A 19,458-nucleotide genomic window follows, 5' to 3' on the forward strand; every position below is an offset into this window, starting at 1 on the left:
AACGTATAAGCGTATATATACGTTATTCCAAATAACACGTATAAATAATAATAATAATAATAATAATAATAATAATAATAATAACTGTTGCGGTTTAACGTCCCAAAATCACGATATGATTATGAGGAACGCCGTACAGTGGAAGGCTCCGAAAATTTCGACCACCTGGGGTTCTTTAACGTGCACCAAAATCTAGGTACGTGCACGGGCCTCAAGCATTTTCGCCTCCATCGAAAATGCGGCCGCCGCGGGCGGGATTCGATCCCGCGACCTTCGGGTCAGCAGTCGAGCACCATAACCACTAGACCACCGCGGCGATAACAGGTATAAATAAGAAGCGCTTGAAAACAAAAGTTAAATTCTGCAGTTTTACGCGCCAGAATCTGGACCAGATTATGAGGCGCGTGCTATGACGGGGTTTAATTTTGAACATATGGGGACCTTTGAAAAGCACTCAATTATCAAATACATGGGCTTTCTTTGCATACTGCCACCGTCGAAATGCGGCCGCCGTGGGCCAGGAATCGAATCCGCGTCCTGATGCTTAGGAGCGCATCACCACAGCCGCTTATCACAACGGCACGAAAGAAAGAGTAAATCTAAAACATTTTCCGATTTTATACATTAAAGTCACGGATAAGCAATGAAGTGTAAATATTCCGAGCTTTCAAAGAAAAAACTAAAGCCGACCTCTCGACGATAGACCACGTTTTCGCAACTTTGTGTGGAGACATGGACCCCGTTAGGACAGAAGAGCGTGGAGCGACGTAATGAGATTGTATGCGAGGAATACGAGCGGCTTACCGGCATCTGGCTCACTGGAGATGTCGCCATCGTCTCGTTCGCCGAGCGACTCGGCAAACAGCCTGAAAGTATAAAAGGAGCCGTGTGAGGCGTTTCGGCAACATTCTCGGGAAGCGCCACAATGTTTCGGAAAGCCGCAACTTCTGGCTGCCAGGCTGTGGGCAAACTGTCAAAGCAGCCACGCAATGAACGATCACTATGGCGATCGTTTCTGCGAAGGCTTAAGTGATTAGGAAACCCTGAATCATCGCAAAGAATTAAAAAAAGAAAAAGCCAATAGACTGAGATGCTGCTGTTAGGATACTCAACAATGAACAACAGCTAGACATCATTTATAGCTAATATTAACCGATACAAGAAAATTTAGCCAACGTGGGCGCCAATAGTGCGCGAGAAACTGCGGTAGCTGAATTCGGGCGGAAATTATCATCATCCTCACCCCAAGTTGCTCAAAAAGAAATTTTTCTTCAAGAACATTGATACACAACTAAATCACTGGACTCAGATATATAGTAAAACACGTTTTTTTTTTTAAATACAAGTGCATTGTTGTTTTTGCAAACATTTGCCAGCACTGGCAAATGTTTGCTAATATATATATATATATATATATATATATATATACGGTAGAAAAACAGGTCGACAAACGTGCGAAACACAAGCTTTACTAACGTTTCGGCAGGAGGGCCTGCCTTGTGTATATATATATATATATATATATATATATATATATATATATATATATATATATATATATATATATATATATATATATATATATATATGTGTGTGTGTGTGTGTGTGTGTGTGTGTGTGTGTGTGTGTGTGTGTGTGTGTGTGTGTGTGTGTGTGTGTGTGTGTGTGTGTGTGTGTGTGTGTGTTCGACGCCACCGCAGGACCTAACTGACAATAGGAAGACTATACGTCCACTCTGCCACGCTTTTCGCTTTACAGCACATCCCGTGCACGTGTCTTGAGCAATGCAGGAATGTTTTACGCAGAAACGCGCTGTTTGAAGGTGGTGAAAGACAAGGATCTTTCCTTGAAGAGCCGCTAAGGACACGCGCCGCATCGGGTAGGTGTTATCGATCTGTGCTGATAACGTGCGAAGATTGAGAGCACCAAGTGCGCCAGGGGCATAGCCAGGGGGTGGGGGTTCAACCCCCCCCCCCCCCCACCGAAATTTTTCAATTTTGTTTGCGCATATATACACGCACACATACAAACGCACGCACGAACATACATAAAGTACGGTTGAACCCCACCCCCCGTAAAATATTTCTGGCTACGTCCCTGAAGTGCGCATACAGATTACGTATAGGCCTAGGCAGTGAGTGCGTGCTCACGGTTTGCCACCCGCCTCGCCAGCGCTGCAAGGCAGCTCTTCTATACGCCATCACTTGCTGCAGAATAAAAAGAAGAAAGAATATCATGTGCGCGGGGCGCTTGCGTGCGGAGGCCCGAGAAGCATTGGAAATGAGACGCGACGAGCCAAGCGGCTCATCGGATTCGGACGTGACATTTCATCGCCACTGAGGTCTTCGAGTCATCTTAGCGATAGTACAAGAGACCCTCGAAATCTTTTTGTGTATAGTCTTGTTTGCATGCGCGAAATCTGTGGTCGCGTTAGGCGACACTGGCGCCCAATGACAATGCTTATTCCCTCGCAGTGGCCATATTTTAAGCATTGTTGCGTATCGCTATGTTCTGCATTTATCGTCACGCCTGTACTGGACGCAGATAGATAATATGTTATTCGCAAGTGCGATAAAAATAAGCAGACGCTACATAGTTTCGTGTTACTCAGCCGGAGCCCACAACCTTCTTTCGGCTGTTGCAGTCAGCAATTAGCGCTGTGCTAATGAATCGCCCACACGTGCCACAGTCTCGTTTTCTTATTCGAAGGCAATAATAACTCGGAACAAAAGCGAGCCAACGTGCTTTTTTTTCACTCGCTTTTCTTTTTTCTTTTTTTTTTTTTCCGGGGCCACCAACTGCGAGACGCAGGTGGTCTGAGTGCGCTGCGGGAAATGACTTTTCACGAGCGGCGTATATGTGTGTGCGTATACTCCGTCGACGGGATGACTTCGTGATACTCTCCGCGTAGCGTCCTGTTTGTCGCGTGTCTGGCGGGCGCGAAAGGTTAAACAAAAAGAAGAAAAAACGTCCGAAAAAGAGACAAGCGCGTCATCTGCGCGTGTACGTGACCGCGACGGCTATTGCAGCAGCTGAATGCAACGAACTGTTTCGTATAAAACGACTCGCCGAACGGCGCCGCCATTCGAATTGACACAGAAAGTAAGCAGGGTTGTCAAAAGCTTCATTTTTTTTCTTTTTTTTTTTTTAGCGTGAACGTTGTTTTCCGATGTGCGGTCACATATTGTAACCATCGGAACAGCATTGCAGACGTGTCTGCGGTGGCCTGAGCTCGTCAATTTTTAGGCACCGTAAACTGCAACCCACGTATGTTGGCAGCCGAATTTCCAACATGGCGTAACTTTGCCGGCACACATTGCCCGCTGCGAACGTTTCTCGGTGTGCAATCACATCGACGAAAAAGAAAAAAAGTAAACAGCTCATTACAAATACCATACCCTTCTCTGGCACCCCGACCAAATACCCCCCTTCCCAATACACAATGACAGAAATATAGCGAACTCGAAATTGTTACGCTAAATGTGTTTCGTTAGTATTTGACTCCATTAACATCGACTTCTCGAGCGCTTGAGGCCCGTGTTCTCAGATTTAGGTGCACGTTAAAGAACCCCAGGTGGTCTAAATTTCCGGAGCCCTCCACCACGGCGTCTCTCATAATCACATCTCGGTTTTGGGACGTTAAACCCCAGACATTTATTATTATTATTATTATTATTATTATTATTATTATTATTATTATTATTATTATTATTATTATTATTATTATTATTATTATTATTATCACCCCTTGAAGGGACACTAATGTGAAACAATGAATCTGTTTAGATTGATAAGCTGTACTCTGAGAACGCTAATTTCGTTAATTTCACCATGACAGGTTTATTAATAGAGGACGAAATCAAGCTCAAACTTTCATTTTTAAATTACGTGCCGAAATGTCCGCACGTGACGTCACAAACTTTCAATGTGTATTTTGTCGTACTTCAGCGACATTGGCTCAACGAAATTTGCTGAACCTTGGTATGTTATAATTCTGTGGTCCCCTCAGAGGCCAGTTACTGATAAGGAACTGCGTAGGACTATAGCAGACAAAATCTATGACATCGCGGCGTTTGGTGCGGCAATTTCAAGGTGGCGTCACCTTCGGCGTTTTCTCGCTTACCAAGCGTCTTCTCGCGGCAAGCATGGCGATTTTGGAGTTGTGGAGTAATTTACTAATATGAGAAAAACCGTTTTTCTCTTTAGCGTCCCTTTAAGTGATTGCAACAGCACTTACTGAGTACGTACTATTAGCACAGATTCAAATGCAACGTGTTTCCAGCGTGGCCACGTGATGTTACAGAAGATGCGACAGTGTCGTATCTTTGCGTTTCCATGTTTGAATGACGTTTGTTGTTCTGGTCTGCACCACATATTTGGAAACCGTCAGCACTTTGACTGCACGTCGCGCTCCCGTGTGTAATTGCAATAACTGGTGTTCGGATCAACATAATGTTGGGATTGATGCATGGCGCACACTGGGTGTACCACGGAAACTCTCGAAAATGGAGCTGAAACACGTTACGAACCTTTACTTCTGCGTAGACGGGCTGCCAGCACCATTTTAGGCTCCCGCCCTGTATACCGCCTTGACGTCTCGGATGATATCCTTCACCGCAGGGCGAGACGGCCCGTTCATATGCAGGCGACTCAGTTCAACAGGTGTGCAATGCGTATACGTATCATTCATGTTCTTACTCATTCACTCCAAGTTCAGAAATGAGAGAATTAAAGAGAGGAACAGTGACGTTGACCCTTTCTTTCTGAAGTTTCTTTGCAGTTTGAGGTGTCTTTTACTTGTCGAAATCATGCATAATGGCGGCACGCAACCTTATATGCAGACATTTCACATAGGCACGTTGATGATGATCTTTCAAACCGAAGTCTCGTAAAGAGAAACGATTTTTCTCATATGAGTAAGTTACTCGTTTACAATACCAAAACCACCACGCTTGCCGCGAGAACAAGCTTCGTAAGTGAGAAAAAGCGCAAAAAAAAAACGCAGGTGGCGACGCCACCTTGAAATTCCTGCACCAAACGTCGCGACGTCATAGATTTTGACGGCGTCTGCTAGGTCCTACGTAGCTCCTGATCAGTAAAAATGAAGTACATTGTCCTCTGAGGGGGCCCTGATTTAACATACCAAGTTTAAGGAAATTTCGTCGAGCAGATGTCGCCAAAATACGAAATATACACTTTGAAATTCGTGACGTCACCAGCGCCGATTTCGGCGCGAAATTTGAAAACGAAACTTTGACCTTCGTATTCTCCTCTCTTAATAAACCTATGCTCGTGAAATTAACTACATTAGAGTCCTTAGAGTAACATTCATCAATCTGAACCGATTCGTTGTTTCACTTTAGTGTGCCTTTAAGCTAAAGGAAAATTTCAAACGTCAAATCAGTTGACCCAGTGTGTTCACATTCTTGTCGCAAGGTGCACATTGCGAGATGGTTAGCGGTGACTTCACGTGCGATGTGTCCAGCGTCGCGATTCACTGGAAGGAAAACGTCGTCCACGCCTCCTGTATAATGTCAGCGCGGTGCGCGGTGATTTCTCCCTCGCACTGTACAAGAAAGAAATCAAGGGCGTTTTCTAGAATCCGTTGCGTGGGCGTATTCTGTTCAGCGGTGCGCTGCGTATGCCGCTCGCTTGCCCCTTGTTTCCTCGATCGGTTGCCGGGCTCGGCATATCGATTGCCGCGTAAATGTCATCTTGGTGCGCCCGTGTCGTAGTGGTCAAACGCGCTCTGGGTCGCTGACCTCGTCGGCTACAGCGTGGCTTTGGTTCCTGTTCCGGCTGCGGGGCAGCGTGATGCAAATGAAATTCGGAACGCATTTCACGTGGAGTGCATGAAGAAAACAAAATGCCGATACCCCTTTTGAATAGAAATCGGCGGCAACACGAAAGTGAAACGTGCATTCATAGAAGCGGTTGCAGCTTTGTCGGACGCGAATAACTCGCAGGGTCCCCTATGCATTCGCCTAAGACAACTCGAAGGCGAAAGCCATTTTCTTTTTCTTCTCAGTCGATGTACTGCTCCTCTCCCGTCCCCTTCCGAAATCTTTCGGCACCTCGCCTGGTTTTGCACGGCCTCCGTGATCGGCCCACTTCTGAAGGAGCGACGATGTCATGCGATGACGTCATCATGTGACATCATGTTGATGTCTTGATGACGTCACAAATTTCGGCGATCTGTGACGTTGTGATGACGTCATATGGTGACGTCGCCACGTGATACTGATTTTCTGCATCATTCGTGTTGACGCCGACGGTCAGTTCAACGTTAATCTTTTTCTAACGAACAAACACGAATTACTAAGGCAGCTGCTGTGAGGTAATGATAACAGGAGTTATTTTTATTTTATTTATTTCAGCACACTGCAGCCTTGAAGGGGTATCACAGGAGTGGAAGTAGCAAATACAAAAAATGGCAAAAGAACACAATATGTACTGAACATTAAGATAAATACTTAGCAATATACAAAACAATTTCCGCAACTGGTAAAGATCTAACACGGCCGGGCAAAGCGTTAAATATTATAAAAAAATTATTAGTAGGCTTCCTAATTATGCTCGGTATGAGGAATGTTCAAGCTTCAGAAAAATCAAACCTGCCAGTGCTCCTAGCAAACCTTTTTGCTGTATTGGTGCTTTGAAAAATAGGTTGTAAACACGCGTTAGAAAATATATTGCTGGTCTAGCTACTAACAGGTTAACGTAAAATATACAGGGTGTTTTTTTTTTTTAGACAACACAGATTTTTTATAAAAACCCTATGACAGTAAGGCTCCTGTCGTTTTCGCACACGAACTCCACGTCGAGGGGAAAGTACGTTGCCGCAGCTGAAACGACACTGTTGTGACTAATTAACAAAAGCTCGTTAATAACCTTTTAAATTATTGACTTGAGCGCAGATGTTTGTATTACAAAGTTATTACAAGTTATTACAAAGTGCCAATTTATGGCATACCCATCTTTAAATATCACAAAAGTTGCACGTAGTTAGATATAGTCGTCATCCAATTTTAAAAGCGATATCGAAACTAATCGCACCCGGCGCGCACGAAGCGCGACCGTTCTGTTAACTACTCGTGGCAAGGAAGTGACGAAATTTGAATCAAGGCGCACAAAGCTGCAAGTCAAAAATGCATCTCACTTGTGCCAGCGCATCGCCTTAATTCTGCGTGTAGTGTTTGGTGCTTATCGATTTCTTTCGAGCTGTGCACAAGGAAACCGCAATATCAAAGTTTTCCTTGTCTGGGAAGCATAAAACTTAAGGGCAGCCACTGCGGCGCTTCTTCTTGCAGACAGGCGAAATAGTTTTTTTGCGCCTCTTTATGTTTTAAGAAAGAAACAGGCAAGCACTACACGTCGCACGCAAACAATAAGCTGTCTACTTGTGTATTTCAGAATGATTGCCGATTTTTCTGACCAGATTCTGCTTCGGCGCGCCTTGATTCAAATTTCGTCACTTCCCTGTCATGCGTAGTTCCGGTCTGACGTAACAGAGAGGCCGCGCTGCGTGCGCACCGGGAGCGCGATCAGTTTCGATTTCGCCCTTGACGTTCGATTACGAATATCTCGAACTACGTGCAACTTTTGTGATTTCTAAAAACTGGGTATGCCATAAATAATCACGCACTAAAACTTTATAATATAAGCAACTGCACTCAAGTCAATAATTAAAAATATAATTAACGAGTTCTTAAGTAGTCGCAACATTGTCATTTCAGCTGCGGCAAAGTATTTCCGCCTCGACAAAGAGGTCATGTGCGAAAACGACAGGAGCCTGACTGTCATAGAATTTTTATTTAAAAATCTGTATTGTCTTAAAAAAAACACCACCGTGTATTGCCCAGAGGAAAACAGTAATTCATATCGCTATTCAACTTTGCTAAAGCTCTTCCATCAGAAAGATACCCGCTCCCATGCTACTCGAAACGCAGATGCAGGCGCTCAAGAATAAAGCAAAGTTTTAATAAATTTATTCGGCTGGCAGCCCACGTCTCCCTCAGCACCAGCATGCTGCTTGAAGTCCCGTGCTTAGGTAAAAACTATTTGTTGGATATATCATGACAGCTTGCATTAGCTTTACGAGTCGAGCCGTGTTCTATATACTACACATATTTTCCTCCGGGAGGTATCTATCTTTTTATTTTAAACCATCGGGACCTTAGACCGGGTATTTACGTCGTTATTTAACCCTGCATGAACGGTTTGGTATAATAAGAAAGCTTGATGAATATTTCATACGCCATTTGCAGACGCTGCAGGCGAATAGTCAGGGTCGGCGAATTTTTGACATTTAACCACTCATGCGGATAATGAAACACCGTTGGATAGGTTCGAGCGTGCAGTATACGGCCCGGCGCTGTTAATAATCGTAGAAGTTTTCACTTTTGATTTCAGCCTTTGGTGCTTGATGCAGTTGGCTTCCTCTTGATCGCGGCTACTCGGTATGCTTTTGATCTCCGATTCTTATTGAACATCTAAACTTGCTTGTGCCGTTGCTGACACATCTGCGAACGTTATGTTTGCTGGCTATCTTCTGGCAGCACATTTCCTTCCCTGTCAATAATCCTAGAGCGATTTGCGGGAAGAAGCCTGCGTCGTAAAAGTATCGCACAGAACTATATAGCAAGAAAAAAACTTACAACGCCTGAGCTTCGAGTTAATTTCTGTATTTATACATTTAGCTTTATAGGCACGCCTATGCTTTTCACTACTTTGGTGTCATTTAGTCAGTGATCCTCGAAAGTTGCTAATGTTTTTCTATTTATCCAAGGACCCACACATGAGAATGGGTTCAATGTCAAATACAGGTCATTCCCAATAGGCTCCGACACCGTTTTCTAATATACCTTTGGAACTTTCTAGCGTTTAGGTGACAGCAACTAATGATAGTGGAAAGTTGGCGAAGGACACTTGGACCGCCTTTATGGTCAGAACATAATCGGCTCTGATGTGTTTGTCTGTCGCAGATCCTCCCCTCTGCAAAGCCTTGGAGTATATTAAATAAATAAATAAATAAATAAATAAATAAATAAATAAATAAATAAATAAATAAATAAATTGAGTAGCGCCAGTTTACTACTTCTGCGCTGCACACTTTAACCTTCCACCACGAAAGGTGCACCAACCCACAATTTTGACAAGGGAAGAACGCATAAACTACACTGAGGCGCTGTTTTACAGCGAAAGCTGTTATGAGATCACAACAACGGCCGGTTTTGACGCCGTAGTCGTCCGCTGCCGCCGCCGGTGTCCATAACCGCTATCGCACGAAATCAGGAAAGATATCCGGGAAGGAACGGGGTTCGAACCTGGCTCTTCTACGTGGCAGCTCGGTGTTCTAACACAGAGTCTTGCCGGTGCTTGACACTCTCTTGCAAGAAAGCTCTATACGGGCTTCATGTCGGGAAGGAACCACATTAACATATCTAATATAGCGTAGTAGAAGAGTAAAATAACAACCAGGCGTCACACAGCGCGAATTCCGTAACCAGGCGTCACACAATGCGAATTGTGCAACGAGTGGGTTGTTGAATGCTTCCAACCCATTACAAAGGGCTCTGCCATAATTCTTCATCGTCATCAGGCACAGCATCAACAAAGTGCACATAATCCCTTACAGATGTGTAGCGTGTACCAAGGTTCTCCGCAGAATGACGAAAAATGGCATAGACGCAGTGATGCTACCGAGGACTTCTGATTTGGAACAATTTTTGGAGCAACAAAATTTCCGTTTTGGAGCACTTTGGAGCAGCAAAATTTTCATCTTAGAGCACTCTGGAGCAGATAATTTTGCATCTAGGAGCACTCTGGAGCAGCGAATTTTACATTCTGGAGTGCACTACAGAAGCATATTGCAATAACATTCAAGCACCGGAATATGACTATGGGGCTCTTATGAAGGCTAGAAATAATTCGATTCATTGCAAATCTCATGGAAAAAATCATCTCAGGAGAACTTCATATTTCACTCGCAAAAAAAAAAAGAAAGGCTCATGCAGTTGAGTGTTCTGGATTAACCTCTTCGGCGATTATTTTCGACACTAGCAAATAAACAGAATACCGGATCAATAAAATTGCACTATATGAAATAACACTCTAAATACATCTATGTGGTTATCAGCAGGCATTGTAGACAAACGCCGTGATGTACAGCAGTGCCTCAATGCCAAAAAGCCAAACTATCCCTAATGCATTCCCCTTAGAAAACTCCAAGGCGAAAGCCAGGTTCTTCTTCTTCTCGATCGACGGGTTGATCCTCCCCCTCCTTGTCTGCAAGCTTTCTGCACCTCACCTGGTTTTGCGCTAGCTCCATGATCCGCGCACCCATCACGGAAGCAGTGTAAAGCGACGATGTCATGTGATGGCGTCATCACGTGACATCACGATATATGACGCCATGATGACGTCACAAGTTTTGACGATCTATGACGTGATGATGACGCAATCACATGATTATTTTTTGCATCAATCGATTGACGCCGCCGACGGTCAATTTTCGTGTTTGATAAAGCATCTGATGCTTTCGCATTAATATTGCGTATTGAACGTTAACACCTGGCCTTACATACCAAACTGTCCTCCACCATGTCACCTCCTTGCCATGCGCGAAACAGCTTCGCTTATCATCCACTTCACAGAGTGAAATGGCTCCTCAACTTTTTAAAAATGTTTATTGTGATAACAATTATATGGACACTCTCCGCGGATTTTTGCCGTCGCCATTGCCGTAATGTTCTGTATAAAGACCAAATTATTAACATCACCACGCGCATTCTAGCCACGGGTAAAAGCTCGCGAGCGCTGGCGACGAACGCGGCTGAAGCGGAGATTAAACTAGCCGGCCGTCTGTCTCCGTCGCATGGACAGCGCATGAGATAACATCTTCCCGCGTGCGGGCCTGCTGTCGATTGCTCATCAAACAGAGAGGAAACGCCCTGCCCGTCTTTCGTAAGGAGCATGAAAGGACGCCAGGGGAGCGGAAGGGGGGGGGGAGGGGTCCGCATCGTTCGAAGGGCGCAGTCGCTTGCGCGCGCTCTATCTCGAGGCATCAGGAGACGGCTCGTAAACTTGCTGTGCTCTCAACGCTTACTTTGTGTTCAGAGAACTCAGAGCAAGAAAACGCTTCGGTTCCTGGAGCGGCCATATTCCCTTAAACCAGTGTCTTGTTGAGTTACGCGAGATCGGATCCAAAAGAGTTAGCTGCTAGCCTTACTTCGTTCAACAATACAATTTGTTGGTATCGCATTCATTGCTTCGCCCTTAAGCGAAACTGAGTTTTTTTAACCGTCAGCTATTGACCCCCGAAAGCGAGGGGGCGGACGTGTAACATGGGGTAGCCGCTTCACTGTGGGCCGTCAGCGACGGGCCCGCTACTGACAGCTGCGCATTTGCGGCTGCTCCGACCAGGAGATATGCTTTTATTAATGAGATGACGTTTTGAAAAAGCAAGCAAAAAATTCGAATTGGAACCCTAGCACGTGAGCTCGAAAGGGCAGGGCCTTTTAGAGGGTATTTACCGCACAGTGATTACAAACTCGGACCACTCGGAAAGCTCTTCCGAATGAAGATCCACGGATAAAGTATATCTGAGGAAAAGTGCATGTGAACGCGTTTCCACCGTTCGCGTGCTCTTCCATAGACGCGAAGCAAAGAAAATTCGATATTGTCCCATATATCTACTGCTAGCGATCCCAGATTTCATTCCGCGATGTCCGGAAACAGAAGTGACAGACATTTTAGCAGCACACATGTAGTTATTACTGAACATTGCTTTCCTTACGTGCCGTGCGACGCTTGAAAAGAGCTATCAGCAGCGTTTCTAGAACAGACGACGTCCGCCGATGAATCGCCGTCGCACTTTCTCGCTACCGATAGGCCTAAACGTCACGAGCCTCTGCGGAGAGCGCGTTTTGCTGTCGAGCCGACTTGCAGAACAGAAGCTGCGTCGGCATCGTGCATGGCATCGTGGCTTACTCGGGACGCACGCGCGAGCTCTATTTATTCAGCGGAATAATTCTTGGTCCATGGTTGCGACTTTGGCAGCCCCAAGATCAAGCTGCACATATTCTGACGCGCCGGCCGTGCGATTGCCGGTGATAGACGCCCCCAAACCCGACTTTGGCGCAGTTTGGCGCAATTTTCGTCGATATTATCAGGATGGCGCAGTAAATACAATTTGGCGCACTTTGGCGCAGTTGGCGCAGGAGTGGAATCACTGCATAGACGGGTGTTTCCCCACTTCACAAAAATTATAGTTGATTTATAGCGTAGTGGTTACCTCGCAAGTCCATTTGTATTGGTTGCCGAGGAAGCGCATAAGGCCCCCGTGATCCATTTCCTCAGGGTCTCAATAAAGTTGTTTCCCTCTCTCTCTCTCTTTCTCACGTTAACATATGTGATATATAGCGCTGTGTGGGAGTGAAATAAGGACCGGACGTCACACAATGCGAATTACCTAACAAGTCGGTCGTTTAAAGCTTCCAACCCATTACTAAGGGCTCAGCCATAATTTTTCATCGTCATTAGCCGCCGCATCAACGAAGTGCACATAATGTCTTACAGATGTGTAGCGGGTACCTGACTTCTCCGCAGAATGAAGAATGGCGTAGTGGGTGCTTCGCAGCTTCACAAAAATTATGATTTATGGCGAGTGGGTACCTTGCAAGTGTACTTGTAGCCCCAAGAGATTTTGCAACGGGCTCTGGAAATGCCAATCTTCCATCTTTCGCTGTGACTGTGCTGCGCGCTCCGCTCACGCCTGGCGTTTTTTTTTTTTTTTTTTCCGTCATGCCGTTAGTTGTCGACAGAGAATTATCATCATGAACCCGGCACGCACAATCTTCATCGTCGTCTTCCTCTTCTGATTTGCTCCCAGAACACGTGCGCCTATTTGTCCCGCGTGGGATGGAATAACTCTGATGGGCGAGAGAACGATTACAGAGATAGAGAAAGAATGAGAGAAAGGTATAAAGAAAGAAAGAATTCTTGGCGAAAAATTTCTTGGTGAGGCGGGATTCGAACCCACGCACCCACGATCCAAAGGCGAGCGTCTTAACCACTCGGCTATCCAAGCACACTAGCAGAACGTAGCCTTGTATAGTATAGTATAGCAAATGGGGGAAAGCGAAGTGAGGGTGAGGAGGAGGGGTGAGAGTAAAGTGCAGCATAGAAAGAAAGAGGAAGCGAGAAATACAGAGGGACAAAGAAAGGGAAGAAACAGACAGAATATGTGTGTGTGTGCGTGTGTGTGCGCGCGCGCGCGCGCGTGTGTGTGTGTGTGTGTGTGTGTGTGTGTGTGTGTGTGTGTGTGTGTGTGTGTGTGTGTGTGTGTGTGTGTGTGTGTGTGTGTGTGTGTGTGTAACGCACAACACGCGCGACAAAGAATACAGAACTACACCGCTTAGTCACAGAACACCCTGACAACATTGCGCGATATGACGGGCCGTGGTTCATGGTTCCCGCATGCCACGCCTTAGCCGGATTCTCTCTTATTCCACCGCTCCGAAGGCAAGGAGAGCATCGAGGTGCGCCCCTTCCCCGCAGCCGCAGCGGACGCTCGATTTGCAAAATGCCTTCACAAAATCTCGAGACAGCGCTAACGCAACTTTCGTTCCCTTTCAATAAAGTTACTGTGGATTTTCCCTGATGGGAGCACTATTTCCCTGAGTTATCCCTGAGTATATCCAGACTATACAAAATCTCTGAGAATTCCCGGTTTTCCCGGTCGGTAGACACCCTGGTCCATTATATATACGCTAGTGCCCAGCAGGGAAGACGTACTGCACGCTAGCAAGTGCAGTGCGCTTATGACTATGCGTGAGCAGGGCCCGCATTGAAGAAATTTTCAGGAGAACTTGCGTTTGTCCTAGTTGGTGCTTACTGTATGACATTTTGACCGCACAAAAAAGATGAGGACAGAGGGAGGTACGACGACACGGGTGGTAAACTTTCAACTCATTTTATTCACTGAAAGACGTAGCAAAAAAATTGGGGGCCGCTTAAGCTTCGCCTTTAAGAGTTGAACGCGATAGCGATATCCTGCATCTAGGGCGCACTTCGAACACTACGAGTGTTTAACATATTGCGCGCACTAAGGTGTGTGCCTTATGTAATGGGTAGCATGCTTTAAACCAGAAACGTTTTCGAAGTTGCGGTGCACCCACTACGGGGCCTTAAGGGAATACGCGCAGTAATGTGTGTGCCTTTTGTAATGGGTGGTTGTCTTTAAACCACCAAATCGTTAGGATATTGACATGGTGTGACGCGCGATAGCAATGTACGCTTGTACCACGCAATGTTACTGCGATATTACATCTCGTACTGTGACACCTGTATACAGGACGCGTATTTTTGGGAAGCATGAAAGTTACTTTCAGTGCTGCTCCAAGCAGAGGCGTGGCTGTGTGGTAGAACACGTGCTTGCCACGCAGACGGCCTGGGTTTGATTCTCGCTTAGACCCAACAGTTTTATTATTTATTTTATTTGCAGCTTTTTCGATTTTTAGGTCACGGACAAGATGATGATTTTTCGCTCACAACCAACGGTGCCGGCGCCGACGCCGACGGCGGAATTTCTGCGATACGAGCTCTTTAACGCTATCGCGTTAATATATAGCCATTTATGGCATGCGCAGACACAGTTACGTCCGCTCATCAGTCTAGTGGGGCAGCCACTTGTTTCGGTCCCTGCCCGCGGCAAGTTATCTTGTCGTCCACTTTACTTTCTTCACAGTTACCTTACATTCACTACTAATAACATCCCCTATACATTCCTTGGCATTATTGTCTGTTAATGCTCATTAACATGTTAACGTGAGAAAGATAGGGAGAGAGGGGAAGAACTTTACTGAGACCCTGAGTAAATGGATCATGGGGGTCTGCCTAATGGGCTTCCTCGGCAACCAATAGGAGTGCACTTGCGAGGTACCCACGACGCTATAAATCACTATAATTTTTGTGAAGTAGGGAAACACCCATATATGCCATTTTTCGTCATTCTGCGGAGAACCGTGGTACCCGCTACACATCTGTAAGGCAATATGTGCTCTCTGTTGATGCTTGCTTGCTTGCTTGCTTGTTCCTTGTGTTGGCTCTTACCCACCACGGGGGATCGGCCGTGAAACCGGCGGTTAATAAGATATTCAAGAAGATTTTTTTTAGCTAAAGAATGAGGAATAAATCAATTGCCGGAAGAATAAACGAAAATTTAAGAACGACTTGTCGATATGGAATAAGGAGCAGAATAATACAACAATATGAGAAACAATGAACGAATGAAAGGAATTCTGGAGTACCAAATTTTGTTCAGGAATAAGTTAACAAGGAATTCTTCGTGTCTCACCGAGAAATTCGCATAGGGCTGAGCAGACGTTCCTGTTGCTGAAGCCAAGAGAAGCCGCCCCAAGGGATAGAATATTTTGAGAATTCAGATTAATTCTTAAGTTTCTGAATAGCATTTCGAAATGCTGTTTTCTATGCCTAATGAATCGACGGCAGGTAAGCAAGAAATGATCAATATTTTCAGATTCCTGACAAAAATAGCACATAACATAGGAGATGGCGCCAGACCAGACCTGTATTAAGTGAGGGTACCCGGCATCGCAATTTCGCAATAGCCACTTACAGTCTTCGAGTGGGACATTATGTATTATTCCATCCGAATGAAAGATGACCATATTCGGGAACTGGTAATTTCATACTCTTGGCATCTTGAATTAAAGAATGCTTCCGAAATGTCGAATCAGTGATAAAAGCTGTGTCAGGCACAATGGACAAAATAGGACCACCCAGAGCGTATCTGCCATCTCGTTTGTTAGTATGCCACAGTGACCTGGAACCCATACCAACCGCACGGTACGCAAATATTTTGGGAATAAGGAAGTGAATGCATTCAGAACAGGAGACTCAGAAGCAGTAGAAGATAAAGATGTACATACTGTCAGCGAATCAGTAACTATAACAACTGGTGACTCATTTACTGTGCCTGATGACGATGAAGAATTATGGCAGAGCCCTTTGTAATGGCTTGGAAGCATTCAACAATCCACTCGTTGCGCAATTCGCGCTGTGTGACGCCTGGTTGTTATTCTACGACGCTATATTACATATGTTAATGTGGTTCCTTCCTGACATGAAGCCTGTATAGGGCCTTCTGGCAAAGGAATTTCAAGCACCGTCATGGCTCTGTGGTAGAACACCGGGCTGCCATGCGGAGGGCCTGTTCCATCCCGGATATCTTTTTCTTATTTCGTTTTTTTTTTTTGTCTTATTTCGTGTGACAGTGGTTATGGACACCGGCAGACAACTACGGCGCCAAAAACGGCTGTTGTTGTGATCCAATAACAGCTTTCGCTGTAAAAGAGGATCACTTGCACAAACTGCGTAACTTATTTTCAGTGAAACAGGGATTCATACTGTAGTTTCAACGCTGTACACATGAACTACACAGCCAACGTTTTCCGGGCTCTTGCAAAATAAAAGTTTATACGACCAAATTTGACCCCTACCCCTCACCCCCTCCAATAACTTATTAAGGGAGGTCATGGCCAGTGCGCGTGCCTACGCTTTGGACCATCGCAGCAAAATACGCATTCTCTTCAAATTTACGCGCGCCGCAGGCCGTAACGGTACAATCCGCGCTCTCTCCAATCACTGCCCTTAGAGGAGCCACGTGACCAGCTACGGCACTGCCGCCAAGCGGTAGCGGTCTCTGATCGCAAGAGGGAACGAGCGCGCGGCGAGCACACGCGGGAAGGGCGGTCGGGTGGTCACGTGCCGACACTCGGCTGGCGCGCGGCGGTGTACGGTATCGAGAGATCGAACGACGACGCGATGGCGTGCGATGCGAGGGACGGCTCGCTTCGTTACCGTCAGAAAGGCACCAACGGCGTGCACCAGCCACCCTGGAACGGAGTCTTACAAGACGGCGGCAGCTACGTCACAACGCAAGCCAACGGCCAGCGGCAACCGCTATCCAGGCACGAAAAGCGGCTGCTCGGCCAAACGTTCTACGCGTGCCTTCTGGCGTTCTACCTCGCAACGACGTTGCTGGTGCGCAGCCTGCAAGTGTCCCTGCCGAATGCCGTCTCATCGGACCCGGCCGACGAAGGACGCGTGTTTGTGGGTGCCAGGGCGAAGCAGCGACTCGCCAAACTCGTAGCCATCGGCCAGCGCTCTGTCGGCAGCCTCGAGAACGAGGTGATCGCCGTGGACTACCTCATGCGCGAGCTGGGACAGCTCAGGGAGCGGGCGCGGCCCGCGCACAGGCTCGAGTTCGAGGTGCAAAAGCCCAACGGCTCCTTTTTTCTCGACTTCATCGACGGCTTCACCTCGAGCTACCGCGGCATCCAGAACGTGATCGCGCGGCTCTCGCCCAGTGACCGTCCGGCGGCGGTCGATCAGAGGCATTCCTTGCTCGTCAACTGTCACTACGACACGGCGCCCGGCAGCCCAGGTGAGCATCCCCTCAGTCACGCTCCATCCGAAGCTTCCTAAAGTTGGCTTACGATTCCGACGAGCGCGCGCACCACTCCGTGTTTCTTGATTGGCTGGCCAAAAGAAAACATCCAAGCGGCCGTCTCGAGTGGTGGGAGCATGCAGCGAGAGCGCGGGTCAGACAACCACCCGGACTTTCCGAGCTTTTGTATGCACGTCAAATGCCAGGGCACTTGAGAAGATTACGCCGCCGCAGCGCGGAATAGAACGACCGTTCGACTCGAGGCGCGGCGCCTTTTCGTGGATCGAGGTTCGTTTCGACGGGCGCGTCTGCTAGCGGTGACCACGCCCCCTCACACGCTCGTGAACAGCTGCTTGCCACACGCGGTACCGTCTCCCTGAGATCGTCGTCTTGGCGTTGTCGGGCGGCTCCTCTGCGAGCGAAGGTCGCGCCTGCCAATGACCAGCAAGAGCCCGTTGGCGGTCGACCGCCTGGTGCCGTAGCCAAATGACGCACGGCCTTCGTCGACGTCCCTCTCCGGCTCCACAACTGACGTAACCTTGCGGGGCTTAAAAAGCGACGCGCCTCTTCCGGGCCCCGTCGTTGTGCGGCGCGCCGCGAACGCTTTCTCTCTTTTTTCTTTTGTTTAGTTGCTTCCTGTCGCGACAAAGGTACGCGCGCGCTGCCCGGACAGTTTCCGTGAGCGGAATGCCTACTCTGTTGTCAAACGCTCGCGTGGCCGTACAAGCGCTATCGTTTTACGAGCGAGCGGCGGTGTGCTCTTTACATCTACGGAACCGCGCCTAACTTCCGCAATAGTAGTGCACATAAGCACTGTCGACATAAAGAAATCAAGAGACTGATGAGCTACTCGGACAGACATCGACACAAAAGATGGGACACCATGCGCGTGCCGTATTTTATATCCGCGTCTGCGTGTGCTCTGTGCTACAGTGTGCACAATAAAGAGATCATTCGACTAGGCTTTTACGGGCATCCGCACTGGAGAAATGCGCGCATACGTGCATCACAACGGTATCAGTCGGAGACAACTTCTGCACTAGGCTTTTCCGCACGTGATACACTAGTAAATACTTTAGAATTTGCTGTCCCACACTACAAGGTCCATATGGATGTCTAGCTCACAGGCCAAGCAGTAATGGACTGCCAATTAACGATGGAATGTCACTAGCACGATGTGCCGCAAAGACACTTAATATTATTCACTTTCCAAAACCCAAAGGTATTGTTGAAATTTTTCTTTTCTGTGGTTAATGCACAGTCAGAATATGTCACCCTCCAAGGCATGCAGCATTCCTAAATGCTAAATCTTCTACCATGGCCATCATTATGACAACTGCACCAGTCATTATCCACGAATGATTTTTTATTATACAATGTGCCATATTGGATAATTAATAAACATTTATTGTGGCTTCTAATGTTGGTTCTTCCTCCACCCAAACACTTTTTTTTTCTTCTTTACTCGCGGTACAAGGTTTGAGACAGTACTGAGACACCACTTTACAATAAAGCGAATGGAGATGGTCTTTTCTTGAACGTTAATGCCATACACTACTTCCATATGAGCACACCAAAGAAATGTCATGCACAACCATGCTAGATCTAAAATTCAATGAGAATGTTCACAAAAGTGATGTTTGGGTGCAGCATGCTTTACATCAATTACATTTGTGCAAAGATAAATTAAAACTGTATTTTACTTTTAAAAGTATTGCAACCTGCAGCTTTGCCCAAGGCAGCTATTATCGAATATAGTACATACTGGTACAGAAAAATAATCAATCACTAATATAGCGAACTTAAAAGCAAATTTCGATATAGTAGTACAGTTAGTAAGTAGTCTATATTCATTCATTCAGTTATTAATAATGTCAGCTCTGTTGTATTACAGGAGTGGAAAATACAGTGTCATAATAACATACACTCAATGTTTATACATAAAGAAAAAAAATACTCAGTAACTCCTCAGGATCAAATCAAGT

At 46.4% G+C, this 19,458-nt stretch overlaps 1 protein-coding gene and 1 non-coding gene across 2 annotated transcripts in view; one reads left to right on the plus strand and one right to left on the minus strand.

Moving 5' to 3' along the window:
- Positions 1-243: 243 nt before the first annotated feature.
- On the minus strand, positions 244-316 carry Trnas-gcu (transfer RNA serine (anticodon GCU)). Its single transcript has one exon. It is a non-coding gene; the product is annotated as a tRNA-Ser (tRNA).
- Positions 317-16,744: 16,428 nt separating this feature from the next.
- The window catches only part of LOC119404645 (endoplasmic reticulum metallopeptidase 1), a 53,834-nt gene continuing 51,120 nt past the window's right edge, over positions 16,745-19,458 (plus strand). Inside the window, exon 1 of the mRNA XM_037671229.2 lies at positions 16,745-17,470. Within this exon, the coding sequence (XP_037527157.1) occupies positions 16,849-17,470 (622 nt within the window). The 5' untranslated portion in view covers positions 16,745-16,848. The remainder of the gene's footprint in view (positions 17,471-19,458) is intronic.

Source organism: Rhipicephalus sanguineus, chromosome 9, assembly GCF_013339695.2.
Source record: "Rhipicephalus sanguineus isolate Rsan-2018 chromosome 9, BIME_Rsan_1.4, whole genome shotgun sequence".
NCBI classification, from domain to species: Eukaryota; Metazoa; Arthropoda; class Arachnida; order Ixodida; family Ixodidae; genus Rhipicephalus; species Rhipicephalus sanguineus.